At 41.9% G+C, this 20,763-nt stretch overlaps 1 protein-coding gene across 4 annotated transcripts in view; it reads left to right on the top strand.

Annotated features, from left to right (window-relative positions):
* The window catches only part of Baz1a (bromodomain adjacent to zinc finger domain 1A), an 89,361-nt gene that overhangs the window by 32,955 nt on the left and 35,643 nt on the right, over positions 1-20,763 (top strand). For all 4 annotated transcript variants that reach the window (XM_028869709.2, XM_028869712.2, XM_028869711.2 and 1 more), the window contains exons 4-9: positions 8,116-8,217; positions 13,770-13,857; positions 17,155-17,289; positions 19,205-19,304; positions 19,933-20,099; positions 20,547-20,642. In XM_028869709.2, the coding sequence (XP_028725542.1) occupies positions 8,116-8,217; positions 13,770-13,857; positions 17,155-17,289; positions 19,205-19,304; positions 19,933-20,099; positions 20,547-20,642 (688 nt within the window). The remainder of the gene's footprint in view (positions 1-8,115; positions 8,218-13,769; positions 13,858-17,154; positions 17,290-19,204; positions 19,305-19,932; positions 20,100-20,546; positions 20,643-20,763) is intronic.

Below are 20,763 nucleotides of genomic sequence, written 5' to 3'. Positions count from 1 at the left end.
CTAAGACTTTAGAATAAGACGGAGATAACACTAGCCATACACAAAAAGAAACACCGTGAGTTTACAATTATTTAACTCATCTTAAGATATCTGCAAAGCCTTTTTTTTTTTTTTTTATAAAAGCCGACTTCCTGGCTGGTATTTATAGTACTAGATAAACATTGAACTGTGTTTTAGAAGTACTGAGACCAGCGCATGTAATTCCTTGTTACGCAGTGGACCTCATGGTTCTGTCAGTAGGCAAATGCTGAAATTTATCTATATCTCTGAAAACTGAACTAAATTGATAGACAGTCTTGCCTAAAATATTCACAGCTAACAATCTGAGTAAGGTGTGGCAAGCATAGGTGAATTTATTCTGATGATTTCAAGATAGTTTAGTTAGGTTAGGTTTAGGTCATTTCTAATGTATTCTCCTATATGATAAAGCTGTCTAACTTTCTTTTTAAATTTTTATTTTATGTGTATGTGTTTTTGTTTACATGTCTGTCTGTGTGTGCAGTGTGTGTACCTGGTGCTCTTGAAAGCTGGAAGAAGGTGGTGGGTTCCCTGGAACTGGGGTTTACAGATGGTTGTGGGCGCGCGTGCGCGCGCGCCCGATCTGGGTCTGCTCCAGGAGCAGAAGTGCTCAGCTGCAGAAGTATCGCTCCAGCCCCTCAACTGTTGCCCGAATCAGTGGGGCCACCTCTAAACAGATAGCGTTTAAAGTTGAAATATGTTGAAAAAAATTGTTATCAGCCGGGCAGTGGTGGCGCACGCCTTTAATCCCAGCACTCGGGAGGCAGAGCCAGGCGGATCTCTGTGAGTTCGAGGCCAGCCTGGGCTACCAAGTGAGTCCCAGGAAAGGCGCAAAGCTACACAGAGAAACCCTGTCTCAAAAAACAAAACAAAACAAAAAATTATTATCCTGGTCAGACACGCTGTATAGAGTATATTTTGAGTAATATTTCCTGTGCTGGTAGCAATTGCAGGACTACAAGGAAAGATAATTATTTCAGAACCTCTGGATGAAAATATAATTCACACTTGTTAATATATAAATGTGTAAAAATATAATAATATTCTATACCAATAATATGTAATGTATGTGTATAATTTTCTTTTTTTGAGAGAGGATCTTGCTATGTTAGCCCAAGCTCCAAGCCATCCTCCTGCCTCTGCCTCCTGAATACTGGAGTTAAACACATGCTTCACCATGCCTAACTTCAAAATTTTACATTCATTGAATTCCTTTTATGTAATATAATCTGGCTGTCATGGTAACTGGACTGTTACAGTGATGAGGGTTTTATTGAGAGAGGGAGAAAGAGTGAGGTATGTGTGCGTGCGTGCGTGCGTACGTGCGTTGCTGGAAAACAGGACTGCTTTCATGAGTAGGTTCTTTCCTTCCCTGTGGGTCTTGGGGGCTGAAGCCAGGCTTGACAGCAAACCCCTTTATCTGTTAACCTATCTTAGAGAGGAAGAATGGATCCTAATTGTTTATTTGTAGTTTGATGTATGAAAGTTTAATATCTAAGTTGAGGTAAACACTAATATAATCCATACATGTGAGTCACCGTAAATAACTGTCTATACCGAAAGAGTATTCTATAGGTTCTCATTGCAGAAGAGTTGTAGTGAACGTAACTTGATCATTTCTTGTTTTGTGCCCCGGCCAGCGGGGTCTTTAATGGGGACCTAAAGGGAGGGCTGGCGAATGAGAGGGACAAGAGACACAAAGAATGAGAGCAAGACAGGACATCTGATCAAGCTCCAACATTTTATTTTACTTTTAAGGCATATATAGGTAGGCAAAGGGGGTTGAGAGCAGGAAGGGACTTAGTAATGGGGGTTGCAAGCAGGAAGGGACTTAATTATGGGCTGTTGGGCCAGCAGGAAATGTTGCTCTGAAGGTTATCTATCTACTCTTGTCTAACTGCCTAATTGCTTAACTGCAGCTCGTTCACCTGATATCTGAGAAGAGGTTCTGGTATCTGTGGGAAGAGGTTCTGGTGCTATGGAGACTTAAGCAAGGCCTAGATCAAAGAAAAGAGGAGAGAAACCTAAATATGGCAGCATGTGTGTCAAGGGTTGCTTAGGCTTATGGCTCCCGTCAGTTTTGGTCTTTGGAGACTGGGTTTCTTTGCGTAGCCCTGATTGTCTTGGAACTTGCTCTGTAGACCAGGCTGTTGAACTCACTTTCCTTTGTCTCCTGAGTGCTGGGATTAAAGGTGTGGGCCACCTTTATATTGAAAATACAGTAGATTTTTGGGAGGTTATTTCTAGTCTATTGGAATTTCATCCTTTATCAAATATAAATAAAATGCTCTGTGTTAGAATGTATGTGACAGAGAAGCATTTATACAACATATTTTGTTGTGAATTAATACAATAAGCTGTCCCCAGTATCCATGGAAGATTTCTTCTTCCAGGAACTCACTACCACCCTTCTCAAAGAAGTCTGCAGATGCTCACTCAAGCTCCCGATACAAAGTGCACAGTGTTTGCATATACATGGAATCATCTGTAGATTACTTACAGTTTCAGATGCAGTGCAAATGCTGTGTAAGTAGGCTTTACACTGTCCTGTTTAGAGAACAGTGGTAGAGAAAAACTTTCTTTCTGTATGCTTAGTACAGATGCCCCCCAAATACTTGGTTTTTTGAGACAGGGTCTCACTCTGCAGCCTAGATCTCCTTATGTTAGATCAAGCTGGCCTCAAACTCAGAGCTCCATCTGCCTCAGCCTCCCAAGTGCTGAGATTACAGGAGTGTGCCACCTCTCCTGGGCCCAAATACTTTTGAGTGGTTGATTGAATCCCCCGAAAGAGCAGGCTGAATCAGTGATTTAACACCACAACATATATAATGCCCAGATTTCGGGGACCCCCAAAAGACCACCACGGAGACCGAATCTTGCATGTAAAAGTAAAGAACCTTTATTTCAAGCTCCGGAGCTTGGTCCCTCTGTCTGTCTAACACAGCGGTGATAGCCGAGAGCCCTGAGCTCAGGTGGGGTCGGGTTTTCATCATAGCAGAGGTTGGGGTGAGGGGATTTCCAGAGATCAGGACCCTGATTGGCTGACACTTGTCTAGTGGTATCTGTAAAACAAAAATAGGTATGTGCTAGACTCAAGGACATCTGGCCACCTTATCTAATGGTTGGAATGTTTGGGATGTCAGGTACTTCCTCACCCCTGGGTGGATCCCTGGGTGGTACCAGCATAAGGCTTTTCCTGGATCTGGGTGTTGCCTGCCAGTAAGCAGAAGCTGTGTCTAGGCCCCTAAGCCTATCATGGCTGCTGTGTGGTCACGCTGCTTGGGGGCCCTCCACAAAGATCATTTTCCTTGCTGGTAGTGACGTGGTGGGCCGACAGCTACTATTGAGATATACTAATAAGCTTCTCCTCTGTGTAGACGCAGGCATGGAGTAGCACAAAGAGGAAGTATTTCAAATGGAAGTTGTGTATTCTTTTGGTAGGTTAGTCCATATAATAGGAAGCATTTCTGTTGCTCTCTGGTGATGATACTTCCTTAGAAAGAATGAAGTTCTCATTTTTGTCCCAAAGGAAGTTTTATGAAAGGGCTACGGCAGAGCTCCATTAACAATATTTATTATTCACCTCCTCTGACTAAATCTTCTTTCTCCTCATGATCCTGCATCTTGTGCTAAATATGCCCACTTTGACCTCAGGTTCTTCAGTATTCTTTCTTCCTCTAAACTCCTTCTTAGATTTACTCCAGGGTTGTCCCTCATTCCCTCGTCGTCATCACCACAAACACAGCTCTTTAACAAACACAGAACTTACTGGGGGGCCTACCTGGTCAGTTGACCAAGTATCACTGCCCATATAAGGCAGTGGCTTTTTTTTTTCTTCTTCTTCTTTTTCTTGCTTGTTTATATCTTGTATTTTATTTTATATCATTTTTGGTTTTTCAAGACAGAGTTTCCCTGGAACTTGCTCTATAGACCAAGCTGACCTTGAACTCCCAAGTGCTTGGATTAAAGTGCTTGGGTTAACTGACTTGTTATTATAATAGTATCTGGCATACTGTAGGCTTTCAGTTATTGAGTGAGTGGTAAATAATGAGTAGATACACCTTTAAAGCTTCGTGAGAAGTTAGTTGGAGTGAGGATTAACTGTACCATTTGCCATTTGTGTGCTTGAACTAGACAAGCATTCTACCACCGACCTATACTTCCATCCCCTTTTTATTTTTATTTTGAGACAGGATTTCACTAAATTGCCCAAGATGGCCTTGACTCAATTGTAGCCTTGATCTTATGCCTTAGCCTCCTGAGTAAATAGGTTTACAGGCCTAAACCACCATGCCCAGGCGTGCTCCTGTGAACAAAGTTAAAAGCAATTCTAAGAAACCTACGTTTTCTTTCTTTTTGAGATACCCAAGCTAGCTTGCAACTTTCAGTGTAGCTAAGGATGCTGCTGAATTTCTGATCCTCAGACCTTCTAATTCCCAAGTGCTGGGATTACATACAGCACAGCCTGCCACTCTGCTCACCTTCTCTTTATTTTTCTTCACTTTTTTCCCTCCAAATTTTTCTTTTTTTTTTTTTTTTTTTTTTTTGTGATATATATTTTTTATTTTACAATACCATTCAATTCTACATATCAGCCATGGGTTCCCCTATTCTCCCCCCTCCCACGCCCTCCCCTTACCCCCAGCCCACCCTCCATTCCCACCTCCTCCAGGACAAGTCCTCCCCCGAGGACTGTGATCAACTTGGTAGACTCAGTCCAGGGAGGTCCAGTCCCTTCCTCCCAGACTAAGCCAAGTGTCCCTGCATAAGTTCCTGGTTTCAAACAGCCAATTCATGCATTGAGCACAGGACTTGGTCCCACTGCCTAGATGCCTCCCAAACTGATCAAGCCAATCAACTGTCTCACCTATTCAGAGGGCCTGATCCAGCTGGGAGCCCCTCAGCCTTTGGTTCATAGTTCATGTGTTTCTATTCATTTGGCTATTTTTTTCAATAATTGAGTAAAGCTGAAATTTATTATAAGCCACAGTCGTCCTAGGGACCTCCATGCTATATATATATATAGCCTTTATGGTTCTATGGGTTGTGGTCTGATTGTTCATTTTATATCTAGAATCCACCAATGAGTGAGTACATACCATAACTGTCTTTCTGGGTTTGGGTTACCTCACTCAGGATGATTTTTTCTAGTTCCATCCATTTGCCTGCAAATTTCATGCTTTCATTGTTTTTCTCTGCTGAGTAGTACTCCATTGTGTATATGTACCACATTTTTTTCATCCATTCTTCCGTTGATGGGCATCTAGGCTGTTTCCAGGTTCTGGCTATTACAAATAGTGCTGCTATGAACATAGCTGAGCATGTATCTTTATGGTATGTATCAGCATTTGGGTATATGCCCAAGAGTGGTATGGCTGGGTCTTGAGGTAGTTCGATTCCTAATTTTCTGAGAAACCGCCATACTGATTTCCACAGTGGTTGTACAAGTTTACATTCCCACCAACAGTGGAGGAGTGTTCCCTTTGCTCCACATCCTCTCCAACATTGGTTGTCATTGGTGTTTTTGATCTTAGCCATTCTAACAGGTGTAAGGTGGTATCTCAGAGTCGTTTTGATTTGCATTTCTCTGATGATTAAGGATGTTGAGCATTTCTTTAAATGTCTTTCAGCCATTTGTAGTTCTTGTTTTGTGAATTCTCTGTTTAGCTCTTTAGCCCATTTTTTAATTGGACTGTTCAGTGCTTTGATGTCTAGTTTCTTGAGTTCTTTATATATTGTGGAGATCAATCCTCTGTCAGATGTGGGGTTGGTGAAGATCTTTTCCCAATCTGTTGGCTGTCTTTTTGTCTTTTTGACTGTGTCTTTTGCCCTGCAAAAGCTTCTCAGTTTTGAGAGGTCCCATTTATTAATGGTTGTGCTCAGGGTCTGTGCTGTCGGTGTTTTATTTAGGAAATGGTCTCCAGTGCCAATGCGTTCAAGAGTGCTTCCTATTTTCTTTTCTATTAAGTTTAGTGTAACTGGATTTATGTTTAGGTCTTTGATCCACTTGGACTTGAGTTTTGTGCATGGTGACAGATATGGATCTATTTGTAATCTTTTACATATTGACATCCAGTTATGCCAGCACCATTTGTTGAAGATACTTTCTTTGTTCCATTGTATAGTTTTGGCTCCTTTGTCAAAAACCAGGTGTTCATATGTGCATGGATTAATGTCAGGGTCTTCAATTCGATTCCATTGGTCCGTATGTCTGTTTTTATACCAGTACCAGGCTGTTTTTATTACTATGGCTCTATAGTAGAGTTTGAGGTCCGGGATGGTGATGCCTCCAAGGGTTGCTTTATCATATAGGATTCTTTTAGCTATCCTGGGTCTTTTGTTTTTCCATATAAAGTTGAGTATTTTTCTTTCCAAGTCTGTGAAGAATTGTGTTGGGATTTTGATGGGGATTGCATTGAATCTGTAGATTGCTTTTGGTAAGATTGCCATTTTTACTATGTTAATCCTACCTACCCATGAGCATGGGAGATCCTTCCATTTTCTGATATCTTCTTCAATTTCTTTCTTTAGAGATTTAAAGTTCTTATCAAAAAGGTCCTTCACGTGTTTAGTTAGTGTTATCCCAAGGTATTTTATATTATTTGTGGCTATTGTAAAGGGTGATGTTTCTCTGACTTCTTTCTCAGCCCTTTTATCATTTGTGTATAGGAGGGCTACTGATTTTTTTGAGTTGATCTTGTATCCTGCCACTTTACTGAAGGAGTTTATCAGCTGTAGAAGTTCCCTGGTAGAGTTTTTGGGGTCACTTATGTATACTATCATATCATCTGCAAATAGTGAAAGTTTGACTTCTTCCTTGCCAATTTGTATCCCTTTGATCTCCTTTTCTTGTCTTATTGCTCTAGCTAGAACTTCTAGTACTATATTGAATAAATATGGGGAGAGTGGACAGCCTTGTCTTGTTCCTGAATTTAGTGGTATCGCTTTGAGTTTCTCTCCATTTAATTTGATGTTTGCTGTTGGCTTGCTATAAACCCTCCAAATTTTTCTAACATAGGGGCTGGATATAGCTCAGTTGGTAGAATACTTTCACCTAGCGTGCGTGAAGACCTGTGTTCAGTCCCTAACCAGAATAAACTGAGTGTGGTGGCAGTGCCTGTAATCTAGCCCTGGAAAGTAAAGGCAAGAAGAAGGCCAGGAGTTCAAAGTTACCCTCAGTCACACTCAATGTCGTGAGTTCTGGGTCATCCTCAATTATGGAATGAGCTCAAAACTAGCCCAAATTATCTGAGACCCTGTCTTGGGAAAAAAAAGTGTGTGTGTGTGTGTGTGTGTGTGTGTGTGTGTGTGAATGTTTACATTTATATATAAAACCTAAACAGGTAAACAGTACTAAGTACTTATTATTCATTTCCAACTACTTTATTCACTCAAGGAAATTTTATTGAATGAATAAATAAAATGCCTACCTAAGATTAAATTATGCCTTGTAGTTTTTTGACTAATACAGTGTGAAAGGCTATCTAAGTTATAAAAATCTTAAAATAAAACCATGCTGGGCCATGGTAGCACGAGCCTTTAATCCCAGCTCCCACTTTAATCCCAGCTCCTTATGCTGGGAGGCAGAGGAGGTGGATCTCTGAGTTTGAGGCCAGCCTGGTCTACAGAACGAGATCCAGGATAGGCTCCAAAAGCTACACAGAGAAACCCCGTGTCAAAAACAAACAAACAAACAAACAAAATAAAACCATATAAGATTGTATCATAGCTGGTATAGTAGAGCTTATCTTCAATTCCAGTACTTAGAGGACTGTCCTGTGAGGCCAGCTAGAGCTATATATATTGAAACCCTGCTTCAAAAGAAAAAGAGAAAGAGTCTATTACTATAATGTGCAAAGAAATAGTTTCAAGAATCTCATATTCTTTTGGGTTTTTTTTTGAGACAGGGTTTCTCTGTGTAGCTTTGCGCCTTTCCTGGAACTCGCTTTGGAGACCAGGCTGGCCTCAAACTCACCGAGATCCGCCTGCCTCTGCCTCCAGAGTGCTGGGATTAAAGGCATGCGCCACCACCGCCCGGCTAAGAATCTCATATTCTTAAATGATTAACTGATTTGGGTCTGTTCCTCTTCTTTTTAGGAAGAAGAAAGATGCAATTGATCCCTTATTATTCAGGTACAAGGTGCAGCCCACTAAAAAGGAAATGTATGAGTCTGCTGTCGTGAAAGCAACACAAATCAGGTAAAAGTCAATACTTTCTTTATAGGCATCTAAGTTGAGAGTCTATATTTAGAACAAGTGGATAATGTTGCAAATGATTGATTCTGTTTTTCAAATAAGTGTATGTTTTTGTATTAAGTAGTGATAAAATGAACTTGAGCGCCTGGTTTGAATTACTAATTCTAGATCATTTCCAAGCTAATGAGTTAAGGACTTTATTAGTAGATATCCATTATACAAAATGTAAGTCACTTTACCATTTTGTGTATGTACATCATGTTCTTTGTATCACCTCATTTTCCTCTCTTGCCTCCCACACTGGTCCCCTTCCACTTACGTGGTTACAGTCATTTACATTCCCATTGACAGTGTATATGGACCCCTCCCCCATGTTCACTGGTGTTTGTTTCCTTTGTAAAGTATGGTTTGGGGTTTTGGGGGGGTTGCTGTTGTTTTTTTTTTGGGGGGGGCAGGGTATCACTAGTTCTGGCAGGACTGGAACTCTGTAAACCAGGCTGGTCTTAAACGCAAATTCAGATCTGCTTGCCTGTGTTTAAAGAGTACAGCACCATGACTGCCCGTGCATTCCATGTTTAATACTTATATTAATTATGTGTGTCTGTGTGGGGTATGTGTACATTCCTGCAGCTGCTCATGGATGCCAGTGTTAGATCACCCTCAAACTGGAGTTACAGCTGTGAGTGAATTGACCTGAGTACTGGCAACCAAACCTGAGTCCTCTGCAAGAACAATAATTCCCCTAACCACTGAGCCCTCTCTCCAGCCCGTTTTGTTTTTTGTTTTCTTTTCTTTTTTGGCTAAATGGAACCTCAATGTAGTTTTAATATGCATTTTCATGATGGGCAAGGATGTTGATCATTGTATATGGGCCATTTGTATTTCTTCAAGGACTGTTCAGTTCAGTTACTTGTTGATTGTATATTGTATTATTTAGCTTGTGTAATAGTGTAGTTGTGGGAGTGTGTACTTGTGTGTATGTGGAGGCCGTTAGTCAACCTGGGGCATCGTTCCTCAGGAGCCTTCTCTGCTCTTGCTTTTACTATTATTGTCTTTTTAGATTATAATCACAGCATTTCTTCTTTCCCCCCCTTCTGCCTCCAAACTTACCTCCCACACACCCCTCCCCACTCTCCTTCAAATTAATGGCCTCTTTTTCCCATTAATTTTTATTCTATACTTATATGTATATACACATATATTCCTAAATAGAACTGTGCTGAGTCCATATATGCTACTTGTATGGATGGGTTCAGGACTGTCACTTGGTGTGCTCTTCCCTGGGGAGGACCGCTTCTCTCACTCCAGCTGTCTGCAGTTCTTTATTGTCTCTGTGTTTGTAACCTAAAACCCTCGGGTGCAAAGACAGACCCCGGCGGCAGTGGCAGCGGGGTCTCAGGTCCCATAGAGGATGTGTCGGAGGGGAAGGAGACGCGATCCGAGAGCGAATGGGGATGCCTGCCGGCAGCTTTAATTGAGAAGAGATTACACTGTATTCTACTGCATAGTTGCACATAGGATTAAAAGGGAGACAAGGGGCGTGTGAGGGGGTGTGGCTAGAATCAGGGTTGAGGAAGCTGGCCTTGACCTCGACAATAGGTGCCAGTCAGACCTTAATGAAGGGCCAGAAATCTTCTTGCCAGAGATAAGAATAACTACTTTATCAAGCAGGAACTTTCCTCAACCCCCAAGGGAATAGAGACCCTTATCTAAATGTCTGACCTTGCGAAAAGGACATCTTCTGGAGCCAGACACTACTACAAATTTTTAGTCTTGCTATATGGGCTTGTGTTCCTCATAACACTACTCCCAAAAGGGAAGGTCCTGATGTCTTACTCTTTCCCCATTACACTGTACCATTCTGACTTCTATTAACTGAACTCTTGCCCTTACTGGCCTCAGCATCTGGATCTGAATTGTATGCATTTCATCCTCGAGATCAGGTGTGTCTAGTAAATCTCTAACTTCCCTGTTCCTGGTGTAATTAGGAGGGAATAGTGGAATTCCTGGTTTCATGGTGAGGGGATTTTTTTTCCCCCCAAAGAATTACTTGTTTATAGAGGCTACCATTGTACACATTATTATCTTTCATCAAAGCCCACACAAAATTTCCCAAAGGGAAAGGCATTAATAGTGAGAATCATTAAAAATGAAAGTGAAAATGTGCTGGAGAAGTGTGGTCTGTTGAAATGCTGGAACTTTGTCAAGCAGCAATGGTCGCTGTGTGGTCCAGGCCACTTGGGTGTGTGGGGGTCAGGGAGTGGGTTCTTTTCCTTCTACCGTGTTGGTTCTGGGAATCAGACTTGGGTTGTTATGGTTGGTTTTGAGTGCCCTTACCTGATCTCACCTACCCCATTTGCCTTTTATTTTTTAAAGACTTGAGATTTTATTGGCCACATCTACTTGAGGATTAACTGGGCAGAGGTGGGGGGAGAGAGAGGAGAGGAGAGGGAGAGAGAGAAAAAACGGGAAATGGTCGAGGCTCCTTTAAGAGGCAGTGCTGTTCAGCTGTGTCTCATGGGCCTGTAGGGATGGAGAACTCACCAGGTTGTGGCCCATCATCTTTGGTTTGGTTTCCACCTGGTTGAAGGTCTTCCGGTTGTTCACGCCCACCATGCTTCCTACCACCTCAGGCACCATGATCAAGTCCCTCAAGTGGGTCTTCACCACCTCAGGCTTCTCCATAAGCCCAGCCTCCTCCTTGGCCTTTCTCAGGGGCTTCCGCCACTGGCCACGGTCAGGCGTCCGTCCCTGGGACGCTGTACAGCTGCATCAGCCCCTCACAGGACATTTTCTGTGGGCTTTGATAAAAAGATAAATGAAAGGAAAAAGGTGCTGGAGAAGCTGGTCCAGGTCCACGCCGCGGTAGATGAACTCGAGAAGGTCTGCTGCTGCTTCGGCTCCACTTCAGCCATCTTGGCGGCTGCGCAGAAAAGGGAGCATTGGCTTACATTTGCTCCATTTTGCTTTTTGAGATGGGCTTTCGCTTGGGCACCAGGGCCTTACCGATTATCTAGATTGGCTAGCTGTCAAGCTCCCGGAGATCCTCCTGACTGCCTTCCTGCACCGAGATTACAAGTGTGGTGAGCACTTTAGCAGCTGAATTACATCCTCAGTGATGTTTTTCGTCATCTGACAGTAAATTGATATTTGCTGTAAAATAACTTTTAATTGTTCTCTCATTTCCTTTTGCCCCATATGTACCTCAGGTAATCTAAGAAAAGTGATGTCTTAGGTAAATCCTGTGTCAGAGATACCACTTTCTTCTTCTTCTTCTTCTTCTCCTCCTTCTTCTACTTCTTCTTCTTCTTCTTCTCCTCCTCCTCCTCCTCCTCCTCCTCCTCCTCTTCCTCTTCTTTTGGTGGTGGGGGTGTGAGACAGGGTTGTTTTTCTGTGGAACATCCCTGGTTGTTCTGGAAGTCCCTTTGTAGCCCAGGCTGGCCTCAAACTCAGAAAGACCCGCCTGCCTCTGCCTCCGAGTGTTGGAATTAAATACATGTGCCACCACATCCAGCTTGAGATAGCATTTTCTTGTAGGGAGGAGACAGTTCTTCTGTCATATTGAATTCCAGGGTTGGCAGGCCCAGTCCTTAGTTTAAGATCTATAGCAGATGTGTTCAGCCTGTAGCCAATGGGCTACTGGGATGCAGCCAGTGCATGCCAGCAGTTAACCCAACACAAAATCATGAACTTGCTTAAATGTTTTTTTTTTTTTTTTTTTTTAATTACTTATTCAGTCTCCTCCCCATCCCCAGGGTTTCTCTGTGTAGCTTTAAGCCTTTCCTGGAACTCACTTTGTAGGCCAGGCTGGCCTAGAACTCACAGAGATCCACCTGCCTCTGTCTCCCAAGTGCTGGGATTAAAGGCGTGCGCCACCACCGCCCGACTTATTTAGTTTTAGAACTCACTTGTGTGGTTCTCTGGAATGAACTTTGTAGCTATCGGTGTTTGTATAGCAATATCAACAGGTAGAACATGCCTGCTAGATGATTCTAAGACTGTCATCTTCCTGTTTATTGAATTTAATGTTTTGAGGTACTGAGCTCTAGTCAGGCATGTATGGGTTAGTGACTGGGAAGTGGAGGTCATGGCCATTTCCTTACTCAATGGAGTTCTCTCTCCTCTTGTCTTTCTTTCTAAATACAGCTGTAACAATCTTGTTTCCTGTTTAATCTTCATTTTCTTTTCTCTTTACTTTCTGGCTTCTAGTTTATAATTCCAGTAGAGTTTGCTTACATCCTCATTGACTCATTTTTTTCTTTTTCATATTCTTCATGATGAGAGATCTATGCTTGACAATAAAGCAGTATCTTTTTTGTTTGTTTTTGTTTTTTTAGTTTTTAGGATTTTTTTTTTATGTGTATGAATGTTTTGCCAGCACATGTATGTGTGTGCTCCATGCGTATGTGGTGCCCATGAGGTCAGAGAGGACTTGGGATCTCCTGGAACTGGAGTTACAGTATGTGGGTGCTGGGAGCCCAGGTTCTCTGCAAGGCTACAAGTGTTCCAGACCCCAGAGCCGGCCCTCCAGCCTCTAGCTTACAGCCCTTGTTAGTTTCAGACACACTGTCCCGTTGACTGAGGACGGTAGCATTCCTGCAGGAGACAGGCTACACTGGAGGGTAGTAAGAAGCCCAACTTCTGTTTCCCCTGTTAAGGAAAATGTCCTGTGTTCTGACCAGTGGTAGGTAATAGCCATTTATGGCTATTGAGCTCTTGAAATGTAACTAGTAAAAATGAGGAACTGACATTTTAATGTGTTTATAAAAAGAACCCGTACGTGGCTACTGGCTACCTATCAGTGCAAACTTCAAGAATCAGTTTGCGCATTATCGCAAGTGACTGCCTTCCGTTTGCTAGCTGCTCCAGTCCTGGGGCAGACAGGAAAGGCATACAGGTCTGAGGAAGGACCTGCCGTATGCCTCCAGTAAGGTTTACTGATGGAAACTGTACTTTTGCTGAAAGACTGCACTGGATTTGATTAACACTTCACATTTCCCAGGGTTGTTGTGCTGGGTATGTTTCCTTTGAGTTTCTGACTGTTTGGGTTTTGTTTGCTGTGGCCATTGCTGCTAGTGTTGCTTTTGAGGAAAATTAAAATTGTAATTGGTCCACTCAGGTTTTCTAGGTTCTGGCAGAAGATTCCCTTTGTGTGTAGAGTCTCTAGTAAGATCTACTAAACACCTTTGGAGGATGACTTCCCCTGTGTGAGACCTTTCCGGCTTAAATGTCATGCTTTAACTAGGAAGTAAAGACAAGTGGACTAAAGGGTGAACTCTTGAGACTCAACCGGCCACTGTAGCTTCCAGGACAAGATTCTTTCTTCTCTTTTTTTCTTTGTTTAGTTTTTGTTTTTGGTTTCTCTTTTAATGGCATTGTTTTGGAGGGGAGGTTGCAAGGACTGGGGTCAGATGCGAGGGGACAGGAAGATGTGGATAATGTGAAACCCACAAAGAATCAATAAAGGTCAAAGATAATAGTCGTGTTTTAAATGTATAGTGATTACTGAGGTCTAAATCATTAGTACTAATTCTACCCTCTTTCCCCAACATCAGCCGTAGAAAACACCTATTTTCTCGTGATAAACTAAAGCTTTTTCTGAAACAACACTGTGAACCACAAGATGGAGTCATTAAAATTAAGGTAAGGAGAATAGTGAATTAAAAATAAAAATTGTATAGTGCTATATAAATTTGTAACATTGCCAAAATGATATTTCAAAGATGACTGAAATCGCTCTCATTTTATCTGCGGAGCTAATTGTTAGTACCTTTTAAATAAAGTGTTTTTGTTGAATTGGGTATTATTTTTAGAATTATTAGGTGGCTCAGTTCCTGCCACTTTTTAATTAGATTAATGATCAACCGATACAGAACTTGGAAAGTTGTGTCGTGAGTTAACTGAGAGCAGATGGATTCAGAGTGCTACTCAGTAAGTGCTGAAGCGAGACAACTCATCAAAGGCACCCTAGACTAAGTGCTAAGCCGATAGATTAGATTTTCCTAACGGCCATTAAGAGGGAGAAGAAAGTTTTGTGTGTCTGAGGCTGGACTTGCTCCTAAGTGCTGTATTATCGCATGTACCATATGCAGAGCCGGGGATTGAATTGAATTGAGTTGCTCATGCATTTTAGCAACTGAACTGCATTCTTAGCCCTGAAAGTCAAGATTTTAGAGACTTTCCATTGTGCATTAAATAAAAAGTCAAAAATGGTAAAATTCATTTTTAATATGAACTATTTAAATCACATTAGATAAAGAAGCATTAAAAAAAAAGAGAGAGAGAATAAAACATGGTATTATATGCCAGTAATTCCAGCACTTGAGACAGAGGAAGAAAGATCATCATTTTAAAGCCAGTCTGAGACATATTGAGACTTTAGTTTTTAAAAAGCCTGGGGGCCGGGAAACTGGGTGATGTGAGTGAAATGCTGCTGTGCGGGCTGAGACCTGGGAGCCCGAGTGCCATGGGCAGAGGTGGCGCACGCCTTTTACCCCAGCGTGCGGATCTCAGTGAGTTCCAGGACAGCCGGGGCTACACAGAGAAACCCTGTCTCAAAAGACCGAAGAAGAAAAAGATCCTGAGTTCAGAACTTTAGCACCCAGGAATAACCAAATGTGGCAGTATGTATCCATGACCCCAGTCTGGGGGTGGAGGCAGAGAGAGGAGGATTCTAGAGGTTTCTCTGTGTGCCTGTTTTGGTGCCTGTCTTGGATCTCTGTAGATTAAGCTGGCCTCAAACTCACAGAGACCCACCTGGGTCTGCCTCCCAAGTGCTGGGATTAAAGGCGTGCGCCACCCCTGCCCGGCTTGATACCCTTTCTTAAAACAAAAAATAGCCTGTGTAAATGAATTTCACTTTGAGACTTAGGTTTCACACCCCCTCCCCAAGATACCTTATTGTATTTTTGCAGACATTAAAAATATCTTTAAGAATCTGAAATACTTAGGCTCTAGGCATTTCCATTAAAGCATTATCATCCTGTATGTGAGAAGAAATCCACCAATGATCCTCTCAGAAGAGTCTAATGTAAAATTGTAATGGGTCCTGATCTACTAGCATGGTCAGAATCAACAGGGTTTTAGATGCTAGAACTTGTGTTCTACCAATAAAACAGAAATGGTTTAGTAGAACTCTTCCTGTTTTATTAATATTGACATTTTTGTAGATTTGCTTTTCTGAAACATTTCTGTGAATGGCCTTTTTCTTTGAGGTAAAAAATTATAATCTGTCCATTAATCCAAATTAGCAAAAAGTCTGGGGTTGAAAATGCTCTAGACATTTTTCTAAACAAATTTTAAGATATAAGGTAAAAGGTAATTCTGAAATTTGGCAAATACCTTAGAACCAAACAACTATGTAAGATTTTAATTTTTTTATTTGAAATTTGATAGAAATTTGTATTTCTTCTTTTATTGAGACCAACTTGCTATATAAATTATAAATTATAATTATATAAGTTATAGCCGGGCATTGGTGGCGCACGCCTTTAATCCCAGCACTCGGGAGGCAGAGCCAGGTGGATCTCTGTGAGTTCGAGGCCAGCCTGGGCTACCAAGTGAGCTCCAGGAAAGGCGCAAAGCTACACAGAGAAACCCTGTCTCGAAAAACCAAAAAAAAAAAAAAAAAAAAAACAAATAAGTTATATAATTATTTAAGTCACTATCCAGCCCCCAAAAAAGAATCCAGATGTTCAGTAGTTGGAAAATGGTTGAGAAAGTTTGACTGGTGATCCAGGGGGCAGTGATCCAACTGAGGAGACTGAGGCAGAATTGCACATGAGAGACTAACCTGGACTTCCCAGAGAGACTGGCCTAAAAAATAAAAGAGAAAGACGTTTATTAGAGTAGTGAAACATCATACTGTGTTTCATAAATAATGTGCAATTATTACATGCCAAGTAAAAACAAAATACAGGGGTTTTTAAATGTCTAGTGTATGACTTGAGTATTTTAAAGCCAGGTATGATGGTGCATACCTGTAATTCCAACACTCAGGAGACAGGCAGGCTAATGCCTGAATTCGAGACCCAACCTAGTCTAAATAGCAAGCCAAGGCTACTTAGAGCTACATAATAGTGAGTCCCTGTCTCGGATGAATGGATGGATGGATGGATGGATGGATGGATGGATGGATGGATGGATAGGAAAAAATAAAGAAAGAAAAACGTGGCCGGGCGGTGGTGGCACACGCCTTTAATCCCAGCACTCCGGAGGCAGAGGCAGGTGGATCTCTGTGAGTTCGAGGCCAGTCTGGGCTACCAAGTGAGCTCCAGGAAAGGCGCAAAGCTACACAGAGAAACCCTGTCTCGAAAAAACAAAAAAAAAAAAACAAAAAAAAAAAAACTGATCAAAACATAAGTAGTGTCTATAGAGACTGTTAAGAGCTAATTACCAATTACTGCTCTTGTAGAGGACCTGAATTTGGTTCCTAGCACCACATTGGGTATTTATAACTGCTTATACATAACTCCAGCTCAGGGATCCAGTGAGGGCACCTGCCCTCATAGGTGCACACACACCCCAATATTAAAAATAAAATAAATCTAAAAAACAGATTATATTGAAATAGCTTTTGGTATTCAAAAATCTGTAGAAACATTGTTGATATTTTGTGGCAAGGTTGTTTGGTTTTGTTAGGCTGAGTCTAATCTTAAAACCTCTGCTCAGCCAAGAATGACCTTGAGCTCCTGATCCTCTTGTCCTACCTTGCAATGTGGGGATTACAGCCATGCGTCATGATGCTCGTTCATGGTAGACTTTAATAAGTTTCCTTTCTGCCATCTTGCTGGTGAATTATTTAAAGTAGAAAAGGATCACATAAACAACTACCTAATGGCTTAGTCTTCAACAGCATGAATAGTGGTCGTAGGCCATTTGAGCAGCACTGTGTTGAGTCCACTAATGTGCTGTCCTGTACCTTGTGTGTTTTTAATGAAGGCGGCATCTCTTTCAACATACAACATAGCAGAGCAAGACTTTTCTTACTTCTTCCCTGATGATCCACCGACATTTATCTTCAGTCCTGCTAACCGACGGAGAGGAAGACCTCCCAAACGATTATCTCTTGGTCAGGTAGGTACGAAAAGGCTAAACTACCCTTTACAATCAAGGACATGTTTGATTCCTGTTACAGCTATACCCGTAAGAATAGCCGTTTAGTTCATATAAGGAAATTTGAATGCATGCTCCCTTGACAGCTGCTCAGCATTAAAATTCATGAAGTTTTCAGCACGGATTAAACGTTCTCAGGAGACAGATGTCATAGCAAGGTAGGAACAAGAGTACAGGCCGTTACTAGGGAAAAGCAAATAGGATGAAGTATCCAGAGCCCTTCTGGCTAGAGGACTTGAAGGGAGTTCTCAGTTTGGGGTTTGGAGAGGAATGACCCCTCTAGGCTCATCTATGTGAATGCTTTCTCATCAGGGAGTGGTGACTAAGGTTCCAAAGCCCAGGCCAGGCCCATGTCTGTGTCTGTGCCTATGGATCTGGACAAGGCTCTCGGCTACTCTTCCAGAGCACCTGCATGCTCCATGTTTCCTGCCTGGAACAGTGACTAAGACACTCAGCATAGGGCACAGGGTGGGCAGGGTTCTCCAGGCGCGCACACGGTTACAAGAGGCTCAGAGCATTCATCGCAGAGTGTTGGTAGTTCTTGGAGCATAGCAGATGTAAATATGCAGAGCGAAATAGCGAGCAGCGAGGCGGAATAAGCGTCCTTGAGGCTGCACTTTGTCATTCAAATGGCTCTAATATTCTTTCTATAATAATACCATTTTGTTTATGTAGTTACTGAAAATAGACTTTAAACCAAAAGTGGTGGCCTAGACACCACAGCAGTTTACTGTGTATATGCAACCTCGTATATGCAACCGTGGGGGCGTGTTGTGAACCCTTCAACTTTGTCCAGTCGTTGTGGGTGAAAGCTGTCCCTTCTTCCAGATAACTAACCTTCAGCATAGTGACCAGTTAATTACCTTTCTTTCCCCGCTCTGCTTCAGTTGTAGTTATCTTTCTCGGCTATTCGGAATTTTCACTAGAACTTAGCCGCATTTTGAGATTTGGAAGGCATTCACTTAGAATATTGCACTTTAGCTGTTAAACCCTTTCTCATAGTTTACTCCTTAAGATCTGACTTCCTGCCGGGCGGTGGTGGTGCACACCTTTAATCCCAGCACTCAGGAGGCAGAGCCAGGCGGATCTCAGTGAGTTCGAGGCCAGCCTGGGCTACAGAGTGAGTTCCAGGAAAGGCGCAAAGCTACACAGAGAAACCCTGTCTCGAAAAACAAAAAAAAAAAAAAAAAGATCTGACTTCCCTGATAAACTATCCATGAGGGAAGGGACCAAGTCTGTGTTTAAAGTTGTAGGAAGAGTTGTGTGCACATCACCAAGGTCCCCTGAAACTGAACATTTCTGTGTGGTTTATTTTTCATTTTTATTTATTTAATTTTTTTTTTGGTTTTTTGAGACAGGGTTTCTCTGTGTAGCTTTGCGCCTTTCCTGGAACTCACTTGGTAGCCCAGGCTGGCCTCGAACTCACAGAGATCCGCCTGCCTCTGCCTCCCGAGTGCTGGGATTAAAGGCGTGCACCACCACCGCCCGGCTCATTCTAGTATTTTAAGAAGATATAATTGGTCAGGTGCTGGCAGTGCACACATTTAGTCCCAGCACTCAGGAGGCAGAAGCAGATGGATCTCAGTTTGAGGTCTACAGAGTGAGTTCCAGGACAGTCAGGGCTGTTACAGAGAAACCCTGTCTGTGGGGGTGGGGGAAGGTATAATTGGTGTGAGTTTTGTTGTTTTTTTTGCCATGCTGGGCATTTGAACCCCCAGGACTTTGGGAGGTACTAGGCAGGTACTCTACCACTGAGCACACCCGCAAGTCATGGTAGGGGCTTTTTTTTATTTTCTTTTTCTTACTAGACGAACTTGGCAGACCATGAATTTATATAGTTTGTGATTCACCACTTGTTTCTTGGCTTATTCTTTAGGAAGACAACATTGCTAGTAAACAGACGAGTGTAGGGTGTCGGAGCAAAGCCACTAAAGAAAGAGACAAGCTTTTGAAACAAGAAGAAATGAAGGCACTAGGTGAGTTTTAACATTCTCTCCAAACACTGTTCAAGGTGAAGAAAGAATATATTTATTTTTCTGGGCCCAGTGAGGAATATTTCTGAATGAGATATCTATTTTTTGAATTTAAAGTGTAAGTCCCCTGCCCCCCAGATGACTGCCTTTTTCTTTCTTTTTTGTTTTTTTTCTAAATGGGACTTACTCATCTCTTCCAAGTATATCCTATTCCCTAGTAGACTGCTTAATGCTAGATTGAGCTGAAGTGGTTTCAGGATTTAAAAGCTGTTGGAGGCCATTGTATCTTGAGTTATATTTATAACACGGCCTCCCAGCTCTGTGGTGCACCTGAAGCTTGTTCACATGAGAATTCTAGATGAATACACATCTTAACAAGTGGATTACTTGATTGTCGTTCTTTGTATATGTTCTGGTGTCTTTGCTTTCAAAGGCAGGGTGTGTTTTTTCTGGTGTGGGTAGCTTACTGTTTAATCCATTATCTGCCAGCTCCCCAAGAATTGGTGAGTCTCTGCCAATCTCATTTAACCTAAATTATTTTAGGGCCTCTTTTACTAGATTTGGGGAAACAAACAAACAACCTGAACGTCTGTTTGCCTTTTTGTGGTTTTAAATTTGACCCTCCCCACAGCTTTTGAAAAGGCTAAACTAAAGCGAGAAAAAGCAGACGCTTTGGAAGCAAGAAAAAAAGAAAAGGAAGATAAAGAGAAAAAGAGGGAAGAACTGAAGAAAATTGTAGAAGAAGAGCGACTGAAGAAAAAGGAAGAGAAAGAGAGACTTAAAATAGAAAGAGAGAAGGTATTCACTTGAGTATGCCTTAGCTGTGATTCTTACATAGAGTACAAATTCTCATTCACTTTTCTGAATCTGTGCATAGACCCCTGATAAAAAAAATCAGTTTTTCTCCCTTTTGCTTCAGAAATTTTAATGGCTATTTTAAGGTTCAACATATTCCTGTGTGCTTTTACACTTCACAGTCATCCCTTTGTAACTCCAGTTCCAGAGTTTTGTTTGTTTGTTTTTGAGACAGCGTCTCATATAGCCAAGGATGACCCTCCAGGTACTGGAATTTCAAGTGTAAGCCACCAAGACTGTGGTGGTGAGGATCCAGCCCAGGATCCATAATTGGGGCAAGCACTACACTGGCTGAGCTTCCCGGCTTCAGTGTCTATCAACAGATCCCAGGTGATGTTGACATTGACCAATACATTTCTTGTAATAATTTTTATTAACCTTTCTTGTTAGGAAAGAGAGAAATTACGTGAAGAAAAGCGAAAATATATGGAATACTTAAAGCAGTGGAGTAAACCCAGAGAAGATATGGAATGTGATGACCTCAAGGTATGAACGTGCAGTGTTTGACACAGATGTGTTTAATTTGTTCTATGTGGCTTTGCTGCTTGAAGGTTGATTGGGCTGGGCATGGTGACACATGTATTTAATCCAGCACTTGGGAGTCAGA

This window comes from Peromyscus leucopus, chromosome 14 (assembly GCF_004664715.2).
Source record: "Peromyscus leucopus breed LL Stock chromosome 14, UCI_PerLeu_2.1, whole genome shotgun sequence".
Taxonomy (NCBI): Eukaryota; Metazoa; Chordata; class Mammalia; order Rodentia; family Cricetidae; genus Peromyscus; species Peromyscus leucopus.
Note: the sequence above shows the minus strand (reverse complement) of the source record. Positions and strands in the feature narration are given on the sequence as shown.